General features: G+C 51.4%; 1 protein-coding gene across 1 annotated transcript in view; it reads left to right on the top strand.

Moving 5' to 3' along the window:
* The window catches only part of LOC129327880 (uncharacterized), a gene marked incomplete at its 5' end in the record, with an annotated part of 52,288 nt that overhangs the window by 26,269 nt on the left and 12,755 nt on the right, over positions 1-13,264 (top strand). Inside the window, 3 exon segments of the mRNA XM_054976631.1 lie at positions 5,559-5,644; positions 7,187-7,313; positions 10,565-13,217. Of these exon segments, the coding sequence (XP_054832606.1) occupies positions 5,559-5,644; positions 7,187-7,313; positions 10,565-13,217 (2,866 nt within the window).

Genomic DNA, 13,264 nt, shown 5'->3' with positions numbered 1-13,264 from the left:
CACCTTAACCTGGTTGATATTAGGAGCAGAGCAGGTGGCAATGCCTTCAGCCAGCTGGTATTAGGTGTGCAGCAGGTAACAATGCCCACCTCCTACCTTAACCCAGCTGGTATTAGAAGCAAAGATAAACAAGAAGCGTGAAACGTCCAGGACTGTAAACAGTACAATGAACTTCACTGGTCAAATGACTCCAATACACAATCAATCTTTATTGTGTAGTGAGTTAGGCTGTTGCCCCTGAGGAAGTCTTCTCAGACGAAAAGCTGTGGAGAATATCGTCGACCCCAGCTCTTCGGGCACGCTTTGGAACTACGCCTTCTTCACCTGCTTGAACAAAGTCAAGATCACTTATTATATATATGAAGAATACGAATTGAAATGGACTCATTAGTTCTCACTTGGCACTCCCGTGGTCCCCAGGGTGGGACTTGTTGTGACTGCTTATGCGGCAATTAATTATACTTTGTGGATTGAAAAACTGTGTTGCATAAGGTCTAGTTGATTGTGTATTGGAGTCATTTGACCAGTGAAGTTCATTGTACTGTTTACAGTCCTGGGCGTTTCACGCTTCTTGTTTATCTCTGTTTACTGGACTGGCCATTTGCTGTTAATCTTGTCTGGTATTAGAGGCAAAGCATGTGCCAATACCCACCCCCCTTCACCCATCTGAGATCAAGAGCGGAGCAGGTGGCTATGCCTACTCTCCACCTTAACGCAGCTGGTATTCGGAGCAGGAGGCCCTGCCCAGCGCCCTTCCTCCAGGTGGGATCAGGAGCAGAGCAGATGGCAATGCCCGCCCCCTTCACCCAGCTGGGATCAAGAGTGGAGCAGGTGCCATTGCCCACCCAGCGCCTTCACCTGGGTGGGATCAGGCACATAGGAGGAGGCAATTCCTTTCTTCCCTTCACCCAGCCGGGATAAGAAGTGGAGCAGGTGACAATGCCCGCCCCCTTCAGCTTACTGGAATAAGGCACTGAGGAGGGGGCAATGCCCACCCCATCTTCACCCTGTCGGAATCAGGCGCCAAGGAGGCAGCAATCTCCGCCCCCCTTCAACTTTCTGGAATCAGGAGCAGAGAAGGTAGCAGTGCTTGCACCCCTTTCACCCAGTTAGGATCAGGCTTGGAGCAGGCAACAATGCCTGCCCCCCTTGCACATAGCAAAGCCCACTGCCTGCCTTCACCTCTCAGGATCAGGCAAGGAGCAGGAAGTAATGCCTGCTCCTCCCTTCACCCAGCAGGGAACAGGTGCCAATGCCCACCCCCCTTCACCCAGCTGGGATCAAGAGCGGAGCAGGTGGCTATGCCTACTCTCCACCTTAACGCAGCTGGTATTCGGAGCAGGAGGCCCTGCCCAGCGCCCTTCCTCCAGGGGGGATCAGGAGCAGAGCAGATGGCAATGCCCGCCCCCTTCACCCAGCTGGGATCAAGAGCGGAGCAGGTGCCATTGCCCACCCAGCTCCTTCACCTGCGTGGGATCAGGCACAGAGCAGGAGGCAATTCCCTTCTTCCCTTCACCCAGCCGGGATAAGAAGTGGAGCAGGTGGCACTGCCGTGCCCCTTCAGCCGACTGGAATAAGGTACTGAGCAGGCAGCAATGCCCACCCCATCTTCATCCTGTCGGAATCAGGCGCCAAGGAGGCAGCAATCTCCGCCCCCCCCCTTCAACTTTCTGGAATCAGGAGCAGAGAAGGTAGCAATGCTTGCACCCCTTTCACCCAGCTAGGATCAGGTTTGGAGCAGCCAGCAATGCCTGCCCCCCTTGCACATAGCAAAGCCCACTGCCTGCCTTCACCTCTCAGGATCAGGCAAGGAGCAGGAAGTAATGCCTGCTCCTCCCTTCACCCAGCAGGGAACAGGTGGCAATGTCCACTCCCCTTCACCTAGCTGGAGCAGGCTTGGAGCAGGCACCAAGGCCTGCCCCCCTTCACCCAGCTGTAATCAGGCACAGGGCAGGAGTCAATGCCCGTTTTCCCTTCACCCGGCTGGGATCAGGAGCAGAGCAGGTGGCAAAGCCTGCCCCCTTCTACCCGACCTGTATCAGGCATGCAGCAAAGGTAGCAAATTCCTCCACCCCTTCAGTTGCTGAGATCAGGTATGGAGCAGGTGGCAATGTCAGCCCCCTTCCTTCACCAGCCAGGATCAGTGACAGAGGAGGAGGGAATGCCTGTTTGCCCACTCTCCCCTTTCTAGAGCCCATTGTATTTTTTCCCACAACGGGCTTTGTTTCTAGTTGATTACATTCTGTTTCAGCATTTCTTCTACTCTGTAATGAATCCTCACTAATGGTATGTCTTTGTAAACTTGTACATATTTACCCTATCGCATTGTTTATGGAAATGTCCTTGACACTGTATGGAAATGTACTTGATATTGATTTTACTAATCTCATGTTGTGTAATACGCTTTGAGTCTCTGTGAGAAAGGCGAACTATAAATGACAAATAAAATAATAATAAAATAAATAATAATTTAGAATCCCTCTCTTGGACTTTAATAATGTGAGGGGGGTTGATTGTGTCAGTGAAGCTGAGAGCCACGCTGTGAAAGGGTAGAGGGAAGACATGGGTTACGTTTCCAATTTTTGTGTCCTTTCACCTCTGGTGGGGGGCGGAACTGAGGGGAAAAGACCCTTCAGGCACTTGTTTAGCTCTGGGAATGAGGTACTGCTGGCATTGGTCTCAAGTTGCTAGACCTCAACCAGGAGCCTTTTCCCAACCCAATTCCCCCTTTTCTTTCTCAGAGCTAACTCTATAGTCCTTGGAGAAGTTTTACAGTCAGGGTTCCTGAAACTCACTCTTTAATAGCATCAGAAGCCCCCTTTTACTTCAGCCGACATGGAGGCAGGAGGAAATTCTGAAAACCGCACTTGTTAGAGAGATTCTTCACAAAGCAGGAGCTCTGCCATTCTCTCCTATTGCTCCACGAATGAGGTTTTTGAGAGTGCAGCGATCATATGATAAAAGTTTATCTTAAGCAGGATAGGATGGGATGGATTCACAAAGACCAAACCGTTGGAATACCGTAGACAACACAACCTGTGCCCAGGAAAATGAAGTCTGTGAAAATACAGCCCCCTTCCGCCCTGAAGCCCACCCCCATGCCCCGGGCCCATCAAGCTGCCGCCTGCAACTGCAGACATGTCCCCCCCCCTCCTTACCAGCCCCAACGTGTACTTGCAGCAGCCAGCAAGTGTGTGAGTGGGAGGGGCTGGGGACTGCAGGGAGTGGCCGAGTCCATTATGAGTGGTAATAAAATAGAAGGTTAGTTCAAAGGCTGGCCAGCGATGTAAGATCCCCCCCTGGATTAGACGGGGATGTGCTCCCCTTGAAATGTCAGGTTTGCCGCTTGGGAGTGCTGGTTGCCCCAACAGTCATGTAGAAAACCAGGGGGCACTTCCTCCCCTCTTCCGCAGGTGCACACAGTCAGGTGGGTTTTAATAACTTTTCTGGCATTTCATTTTGGGAGCCACCTCAGGCAAATTCTGAGACTCAGAACATTTCCAAATAAATAAATGAAACAGAGACTTGCTTCAACTGAGGCCCACAGACCAAAGCCTTCTTTGGGTTGACTGTCACCAGGGAAGGGACATCAGCAGAGCTTCTTCAGATCAGAGCAAAGGTCAGTCCAGCCCAGCAGCCCCGTTCAGAAGATTCCTCCGCTTGCGCTACTGTACAGAAATGGGCCTTCAGGGGTATACTGCTTCAGGACATGGAGGTTCCATTTACCCTCTTCCCTTTTAAAGATGTTGTACAAGGCCTCACAAGTCCAGAACTGTCGATTCCTCTGGGAGGTAAGAAAGCCCAAAGGGGCTGGCCCCGTAGAAGCAGCCTCCGGAAGTCCTGGAGGGACCGCTAAAGGCAGACCGTTGCAGCCTCTGCCGCATCCTGCAGGGAGGGTTGCCAACTCTGGCTTGGGAAATTCTGGGAGACGTCGGGGTGGGGTCTGGAACAGGAGGAGTTTGGAGAGTGGAGGGAGGCTCAGCAGGGCTGTGATCCCAAAGAGTCGCACATGACCCATGAAACGGCCTGAGGACACTGTTGGCCTCCTCGAATGGCTCTCGGGTGTCTCAGGCAGGGGCCCTTCACATCCCCTCCTTCCTGATCCTTTTAACTGGAGATGCTGCCAGGGATTGAACCAGGGACCTTCCCCAGGCCAGGCAGAGGCTCTCCCTCTGAGCCACAGTCCGGTCTCCCAAGCTGCCCTTTCCTCCCGGGGCAATGATGCCTGTAGCCTGGTGAGCTCCCCCTTCTTATGCGCGGAGCATCCGGGGTCTTCCTCATTACTCTCAGGCCGAATCCCCCCCAGGCCAGACTGGAGCCCCCCTCCCCCTCTCTCCTTGCAACCAGGCACGCGACCCCCGCGCCGCTGTTGCCAAGGGAGACGCCAGAGGAGCGCGCAGCAGACCCCTTGCAGACCCCGTTCCTTGTTGTGTGGGCACGAGCCAACCCCGGGGTGAAAGGGAGAGAGTCGCAACTCCTAGACGTGCGGCGAGGAGGGGGCCTGGTGAGGTAACTTCCTGCCGTGCCCCCCCTCCTTCGCCAGCTCGTGTCTCCAGCCTCGGTCTCTCCCGCAGTAGCGTCTGCTGCCTCCCAGGCGCGTTTGGTGAGTTCAAATCCTGTTTGCGCGGATGGGGGGCACAAATCAATGCGGGGGGGGCACAAATCAAACGGGAAGAAGAGAGCCCCCCCCCTTCAACCGACCAGGAGGCGCGGTGGAGAGCAGCTCCTTTGGAGCTCCTCTAACGCCCCCCCACCCCAAATCGGGGAGATTTCTGCGAAGCCGGGAGGCCCCTGCAGCACAGTCCCGGGGGGGGGGGTGTTCAGGGCTAGAGGCTGGTGAAAGACCTGCCCCCCCCCCTCTAGCTGCCCCTGCGAGGCACGGGGGCCTTGGAGACACGAGCTGGCTTCCCTCGCTGCACCCCACTCCTCCGCCTTCCCAGCAGGACTATACAGGGTTGCTTCTGTCTATGGGTCGCCTGCTCCCCCCTGGCCTTCTGATTTCTCTTGTAGACCGTTTGGTGTGAGGGAGGGGTTCTCGGTCTGCTGTTTTGCAATCTCTAGCTCTCATTTCTTGCCGGGGGCACAGCAACTCCTGCAGGGCTAGTCTCACTTCCTAGCTGGCATCTCCTACGTGCCTCCACAAGTCAGACAGTCCATCCGATCCCCTCAGGGCACCTCATTCCCAGCTCCTCCTCCTAGTTGTGTGGGGCAGGGCGGAGGGTCTTGTCCTCCCTCAGAGGGGAGGAGGGCGCAGTGTGGCTTCCGGCAGCGTCAGGGGCTCAGCGCCCAGGAAGGGATTTGGGGAGGTTGGGAGGAAACACGGCCAGAAGGAGAGCGGGGCAGATTGATCAGGAAGGCGGGACCTTCCCCTGTAGAGAATGGCTGGGCGGGGGGAGAGATACTGAGCCACAGGTTCTGGAGCTTTCCTTGTTCAATCCTGATTGATCTTGAATTCCTCCCCAAAGCAAATCCAGAGAGAGCTTCCCTGAAGGGACTGACATAGAAATCTGTGCGCACCAATAAGCGTTTCCCTCCATCTTCCTTTCTCCCCCTCCCAGATCGCAGCATAAAGACACGCTGGGCTGTTTCTCCACTGTCCTCTGCGTGTGGCGAAGTGAAACGACCAGCCATGCAGCCAGCGCAGGTAAGGAGGGGGTGCAGATCAGCTGTGAGGAAGGGTTCCTTCTCTGTTGCAAGGCTCAGTGGATCGGGTCCCTTCCCCTCAGTTCTGGTGCCACAAGATGTTGAGGCTGCCCACTTAGAAGGTGGGAAATGGTCACCCCTTGTGTAGAATTCCATGTTCAGAGAAGAAAACAAGACACTGGTTTATCCCACGGAAAAGGATTTGCTCCTCTTCAGGGACATCTCTGGCCTCTCCTCCCCTTTGGCTGCTAGCCCCCAGCAAATAAGGTTAGCCCCCCTGGCCCTGGGATGCCCCTACGGAAGTCTGGTGGGGGGTTGAGACACAAATGTTCCTACTGGGTTTTCTTCCGCCTTGGTTTTTTCGTTCCTGATATTTCTTACTGGAAACAAAGCCTGTTGTAGCAAAAAAATACAACGGGCTCTAGAAAGGGCACTGGGGGATCTGGCTGGTCACTGCCCCCTCCCCAGCACCCTGATGTGGGGCAGAGGTAGGAGGGCAGGGTGGCATGCCCACCTTCGGTCCCCCTGCTCTCGCTCCCATTGTAGCTTGGGGGGAGGTGAGTGAGGTATGCCCACAGCTGTGCCCCCCTTTGCCCCTGCGTGGCCCCCAAACCTCCCCATTGGGACTATTTCAGGTGGAAATAATACCCGATGAGCCTACCTTCCAAGGCAGCCATTTTCTCCAAGGGAACTGAGTTCTGTCACCTAGAGATGAGTGCTAATTCTGGGAGATCTCCAGCCACCACCTGGAGACGGGTAGTTCTAGGCTTGGGGGGGGGGGCAGGCAGGCAAGCGTGCCCCCCCCCTCATTCATAATCTTGGCTTTGGTGGGGAGAGGAGGCCAGCGAATGGGGCGCTGCCGGCAGGGAGCATGAGGGGGATGGCTCCAGGCTCCTCCACCTGGCAGCCACCCCACTCGGGGCACTATGGGCGGGAAGCGCAAGGGGGGGTGGCGCTCCAGGCTCCTCCGCCCGGTATCCATCCCGATCGGGGCACTATGGGCAGGACGTGCATGGAGGGGGGTTGGCAGCCACCCCGATCAGGGCGCAGCGAGCAGGAGGCACATGGGGGGTGGCGCTCCAGGAGCCCCCACCCGGCAGCCTCCCCGATCCGGCTGCTACAGCACGCAGCAACTCCCCTCCATATCCCCACTAAGGGCACACTTCTGCACCTGCTCAGTGGAATCAGTGTGAGTCATCAGAAAACCATTAACACAATTGTGTTATAAGATTATTTATACTTTCTTATTTTGAAATTATATCCTAGGTTTTTTTTCACTAATGGAGGACCCAAAGTAGCTTTTCACATCTTTCTGTTCTTCTCCAATTAACCCTCCCAACAGCAGTCTTGTGAGGCAGGTTAGGCTGTGCAAGGCCCAAGGTCCCCATGAAAGCATCCATGAGAAAGAGGGGATTCGAACTCAGTCCTCCCAGGGCCTTCACTCTAACCAATATAGGACACTGGCCTTTTGGGTTTTAGTACTCTCAGACCACCTTTCTTGCAATGTAAAGAAACTCTCTTCTTATTCTTGTTTCTCTTCCAGGGTCCCGTGTCCTTTGAAGAGGTGGCTGTGCATTTCTCCCAGGGGGAGTGGACGCTACTGCGCCCAGCCCAGAGAGCCCTGAACAAGGAGGTCATGCTGGAGAATTTTGGGCACGTGGCCTCTCTGGGTGAGGAAATCCCTTTCTCCTGGGATGTCCCTTTCTGGCTGTGAGGAATGCCTGTAAGGAACTCTTTCATGAGGGAAGAGGTGGCCAGGCTGTCTGCCCTGGGCCCAGTGCCTGATCTCTGCCCGTCCTTCCTCTAATGTGGGAAGGGTTGTGGACTTCCCCGGTGGAGAGGGAGCCCCCACCTGACAGCCCTGTATCTGGACCACGTAAGAGGGCGTCAGAAGAGGTGCTGTGAGCCTTCATGTGGAGAAGGTGGGAGGGTCTAGGGAGGGGCTTCGCTCCAGCCTGGGTCTTGTCTTACCTGGGCTGAGATACGGCTGTGGATGGATCCCGGCTGGCTTCTCCGCCACTGACTTAGTTCTCAGCTGGCCTTTCCGTCTCGTCTTGGCAGGGAGGTGGCACAGAACTGGCAGGGCCAGATGAGACCCCATCCCACACTGCCCTTATTGCTTGTCGGTTGTGTCTTCCTGGAGGAGTGGTCACCCTGGGTTGGAATTGCTGGATTTATGAGCACACGGAAAAATGTTGTGTGTCTTTTTTCTCACCGAAGGACCTCCGATTGCCAAACCTGGCCTCATTTCCAGGCTGGAAGGAGAAGAAGAGCTGTTTGTCCTGATTGCTGATGAAGAAGAAGGATTGGCAGGTAGCTGCTTCAATCTGTTGTGGGATTTTTTTGATGCTTCCTTCACAGACCTGGTGGCCTTTGGGCCTTGTTTCTCCTCACAGTTTGAGCCTCTTCTCCAAAGAGCTTGGGTGGGTCGTTGTGAACGCTGAACATATGAAAACAGGCAACTGCCCTCGGCAACCCCTTTCACGGGAGGGGGCAGGCCTTGATCCTGGGACGTTGGGCCTGCAAGGCAAAGCATCTTCTTTTCCTCAGAGACAGGACTGAAAGCAACCCCAGACAGGTCTCCTAGGAAGGCATTCTGGCTCCGCTCCCAAGTGCAGGGGGTAGGAAGAAAGGCCATTTGCCTTCTGGCAGAGGGGAGCTGGTGGGGGGGATAGGATCCTTGTTTGGCTCTGGGAATGAGCACTTGTACTGCAGTCATTGGTCTCAAGTTGCTAGACCTCGATAGGGTTGGCATTCTTAATCTGAGGATGAATGGACGAGGGACACAGGGAAGTAAAAAGTTCCCCTCCGTCTCTAAGAACCCAACTCCAGCCTTCTCATTGGGGAAGTGTCTGCAGCCAGGTCAGAGCGCTCCGTTCCCACATGCAGAGCGGATCCAGCTAAGCTGCATAGTTCAGACAGCCCTTGCCTGTCATGGCCCAGCAGGTGCATTCAGAAGAAGCCTTCAGAAAACAAGGACAGACGCCGTGGCCCATTATCCTCCAGTAGATCTTCAGCGCTGTGACACAAGAGATGTTAAGGATATTTGTGGGTTGGGGGAGGGATTAACTATTGACACATGAAACCCCGGAGTGACCTTTCTGACTCTACCTGTTTGGGGAGGTGTGGTTTCCATTGACCATCTCAGGGAGTGGGAGAGCCTTGCTGGCATTTATACCCTGGCTCACCGAGACTGTCCTTCACCTAAACCTACAGCAGCAGCCTCAAGGAAAGAGGTCCTGAAGGCATATTAGAAAGCTCCAGGCCGGCTCCTTTTCATGGAATCCCAGAATCACAGAGCTGGAAGGGACCCCCAAGAATATGGTTACAACGATGCACCATTGTAATAGACCCTGTAGCATCTTCTCTGGACCCCCAGCTTGCATTTTTAAAAAATAACTCTCTGGCCACTTCATTTCTGAAGATACGCCTTTTCCTTTATATCTCTGCAAGAGACAGGGAGAGAGACTTCCTTTTTTAAAAAAGGAAATCTGGGAATCCGGAGAACATGCCACACCTGTTGTTGCAATGGTTTGAGCTGGGGAAGGGAGGGAAAAGGTGAGCTGCCTGCTGCTTTCTGAAGCCCTGTTTGAGCTGGAGAGGGCGGGGGGAGGAAGGAGCAAGCCCCGCTTGATTCAGGAGGGGGTGGGAATGGAGCTGCCCACCAGTCTCCACAGCCCCACGTGAGCCTGGGATGGGGAGGGGTGGGAGATCCTTCCAGCTCAGCCCTCCGCAGCCCTGCTCGAGCCGGGAAGGGGTCAGCTCCCCCCTTGCTTTTGCTACATGCAATGAGAGATTTACCCTGTTGGTTGTGTTTTTAAGTTACTGGATCACAAAGAGGAGTTCATCTCTCTCCTGCCTGCCCCCTTCCCTTCTCTTTATGCAAGTGAGATTTGCTCTCTGCTGCCACCTTCTCGCTAGAGGTAGAATTGCAGGCTGTCAGAGGACAGCCAAACTCTCAGCAGAAGAGTCAGCTAACGCTGGGGAGGTGTGGCCATCAGCCACGAGGCCGCCCTAATCAGCCACTAGGTGGACCTAGACTGTCACCCGGGGTGCCAATGGAAGGACACCATCAGCTGTGTGTCCCCAATCCAGCAGCCCAGTCACCACCACTACCCCAACTGGCTGCCCACCCATGGCAGCAAGGACAGTGCAGGGAACTGTGGGGGATTGTGATCCATAATTCCCTCCCATCATTGGTAGGTGGGATCAGGGGGCAAGACCCTCTTTGCCTTCTGCCTTCCCTCACTTCTTGCCTCCTGAAAACCCAGGGGGGGGCTCAGAGCACAATCAGCCAAGGGGGGCAAAATCGCTTAAGCCAGCCTGAGACCATATTGAGGCTTTTTGAGCGAAGCAGCTGCTCCATCGCGAGGACAAAGCAAGAGGTTTTCTGTGGTGACAGGGGTCAGCGGAATCCGATTCCGGGAGCATCATTTTTTCTCTTGAAGAATATACTGTGCAATTCCCTCACAAAAAAAGAACATACAGCTGAACAGCATAAGATGACAACATCTGAGCATAGAGAAAATAAAAAAGATAAAAACGCATCCTTTTTTCCCTAGATGTAAAACTTATCTCTCTCCTGTTCTAAAAAGAGACAGAAATACCTGAATAATGTCAATTTCTTTCATGTCAGATTATCTTCTGCATCTGGCTGGCCATCTCTCTTCTAAACCTCTATTGTGTGTCTTAAACCATAACTTAAAACAACAGGGTCATCTTGAGCTCTGATCGTGGGGGGAAGGGATCTCCACTGTATATTTTGTGGGTTTTGTTCTCTTGGGCTACAGACTGTGGGGTCTTAAGTGATCACTGAGCATTCTCAGAGTGCAAGCACAATCATCACAAAGGAGAAAAGTCTGACACAGATAGGTTGTAAATGTGTCCTACCCTTACAGCAGGTTTTTCTTTCTCACTGCAGGGGGCATGTGGGAATCAACGAATGAAACCTCTGAGCACCCAGTAGTGGATAAAGGGGATAAATATTCATATTCAGAAGGGGAAGTTGAATATTGTGATACCCTGAGGGAAGAGGAGAAAAAATATCCGTCTAAAGGAAGGAGTAATTCTGGTCTTTTACAAAATGAAAGTGTTGATGAAATTCCACTATCTGAAAAAATGTACATAGAAAGCAATAAAAATGAAAGTGCAATAAGTGGAGAAGATTGTTCTGAAAAATCAGGAAAAACCAAGCATTGTAAAACCTGGAACAGAAATAAAAAATATAAAAGCCTGGAGTGTGGTAAAGTCTTCAGGAAGAAGGAAAGCCTTAATTCTCACCAAAGAATTCATACAGGAAAGAAACCATATAAATGCCCAGATTGTAAAAAAAGCTTCTATGACAGCGAAAGTCTTACACACCATCAAAGAATTCACACAGGGGGAAAACCATATAAATGCCTGGAGTGTGGGGAAAGCTTCAGTCAGAGTGGACACCTTAATTCCCATCAAAGGGTTCACACAGGGGAAAAACCGTATAAATGCCTGGAATGTAGAAAAAGCTTCATTGATAGATGCAGCCTTAAACTCCGTCAAAGAATTCACACAGGGGAAAAAACGTATAAACGCCTGGAATGTGGAAAAAGCTTCATTGATAGATGCAGCCTTAAACTCCATCAAAGAATTCACACAGGGGAAAAACCGTATAAATGCCTGGAATGTGGTAAAAGCTTCAGTCGGAGTGGACACCTTAATTCCCATGAAAGAATTCACAAAGAGGAGAAACCCTATGAATGCCCAGATTGTGAAAAAAGTTTCTGTTATTATAAAAGTCTTACACGTCATCGAAGAATTCACACAGGAGAGAAGTCATATAAATGCCTAGAGTGTGGGAAAAGATACCATCGGAGTGAACACCTTAATTCCCATCAAAGAATCCACACAGGGGAAAAACCATATAAATGCCTGGAATGTGGAAAAAGCTTCAGTGACAGACGCAGCCTTAAACTCCATCAAGGAATTCACAGAGGAGAAAAACCGTATAAATACCTGGAATGTGGGAAAAGATTCAGTTGGAGTAAAAGCCTTAATTCCCATCAAAGAATTCACACAGGGGAGAAACCATATAAATGCCTAGAGTGTGGAAAAAGCTTCAGTCGGAGTGGACACCTTATTTCCCATCAAAGGATTCACACAGGGGAGAAACCATATGAATGCCTGGAGTGTGGAAAAAGCTTCAGTCGGCGTGGACACCTTAATTCCCATGAAAGAATTCACAAAGGGGAGAAACCTTATAAATGCCCAGATTGTGAAAAAAGTTTCTGTCATAGTGAAAGTCTTACACGTCATCAAAGAATTCACACAGGGGAGAAGCCATATAAATGCCTTGAGTGTGGGAAAAGCTTCAGTCGGAGTACACACCTTAATTCCCATCAAAGAATTCACACAGGGGAGAAACCATGTAAATGCCTAGAGTGTGGAAAAAGCTTCAGTCAGAGTGGACACCTTAATTCCCATCAAAGGATTCACACAGGGGAGAAACCATATAAATGCCTGGAGTGTGGAAAAAGCTTCAGTTGGAGTGGACACTTTAATTCCCATGAAAGAATTCACAAAGGGGAGAAACCTTATAAATGCCCAGATTGTGAAAAAAGTTTCTGTCATAGTGCAAGTCTTACATGTCATCAAAGAATTCACACAGGGGAGAAGCCATATAAATGCCTAGAGTGTGGAAAAAGCTTCAGTCAGAGTGGACACCTTAATTCCCATCAAAGGGTTCACACAGGGGAAAAACCGTATAAATGCCTGGAATGTGGAAAAAGCTTCATTGATAGATGCAGCCTTAAACTCCATCAAAGAATTCACACAGGGGAAAAACCGTATAAATGCCTGGAATGTGGGAAAAGCTTCAGTCGGAGTGGACACCTTAATTCCCATCAAAGGATTCACACAGGGGAGAAACCATATGAATGCCTGGAGTGTGGAAAAAGCTTCAGTCAGCGTGGACACCTTAATTCCCATGAAAGAATTCACAAAGGGGAGAAACCTTATAAATGCCCAGATTGTGAAAAAAGTTTCTGTCGTAGTGAAAGTCTTACACGTCATCAAAGAATTCACACAGGGGAGAAACCACATAAATGCCTAGAGTGTGGAAAAAGCTTCAGTCGGAGTACACACCTTAATTCCCATCAAAGAATTCACACAGGGGAAAAACCATATAAATGCCTGGAATGTGGAAAAAGCTTCAGTGACAGACGCAGCCTTAAACACCATCAACGAATTCACATAGGAGAAAAACCATATAAATGCCTAGAATGTGGGAAAAGCTTCAGTTGGAGTAAAAACCTTAATTCCCATCAAAGAATTCACACAGGGGAGAAACCACATAAATGCCTAGAGTGTGGAAAAAGCTTCAGTCGGCGTGGACACCTTAATTCCCATGAAAGAATTCACAAAGGGGAGAAACCTTATAAATGCCCAGATTGTGAAAAAAGTTTCTGTCATAGGGAAAGTCTTACACGTCATCAAAGAATTCACACAGGGGAGAAGCCATATAAATGCCTAGAGTGTGGGAAAAGCTTCAATCGGAGTGGACAACTTAATTCCCATCAAAGGATTCACACAGGGGAGAAACCATATGAATGCCTGGAGTGTGGAAAAAGCTTCAGTGATAGATGCAGCC

The sequence above is a fragment of the Eublepharis macularius genome, chromosome 4, assembly GCF_028583425.1.
Source record: "Eublepharis macularius isolate TG4126 chromosome 4, MPM_Emac_v1.0, whole genome shotgun sequence".
Classification (NCBI taxonomy): Eukaryota; Metazoa; Chordata; class Lepidosauria; order Squamata; family Eublepharidae; genus Eublepharis; species Eublepharis macularius.
Note: the sequence above shows the minus strand (reverse complement) of the source record. Positions and strands in the feature narration are given on the sequence as shown.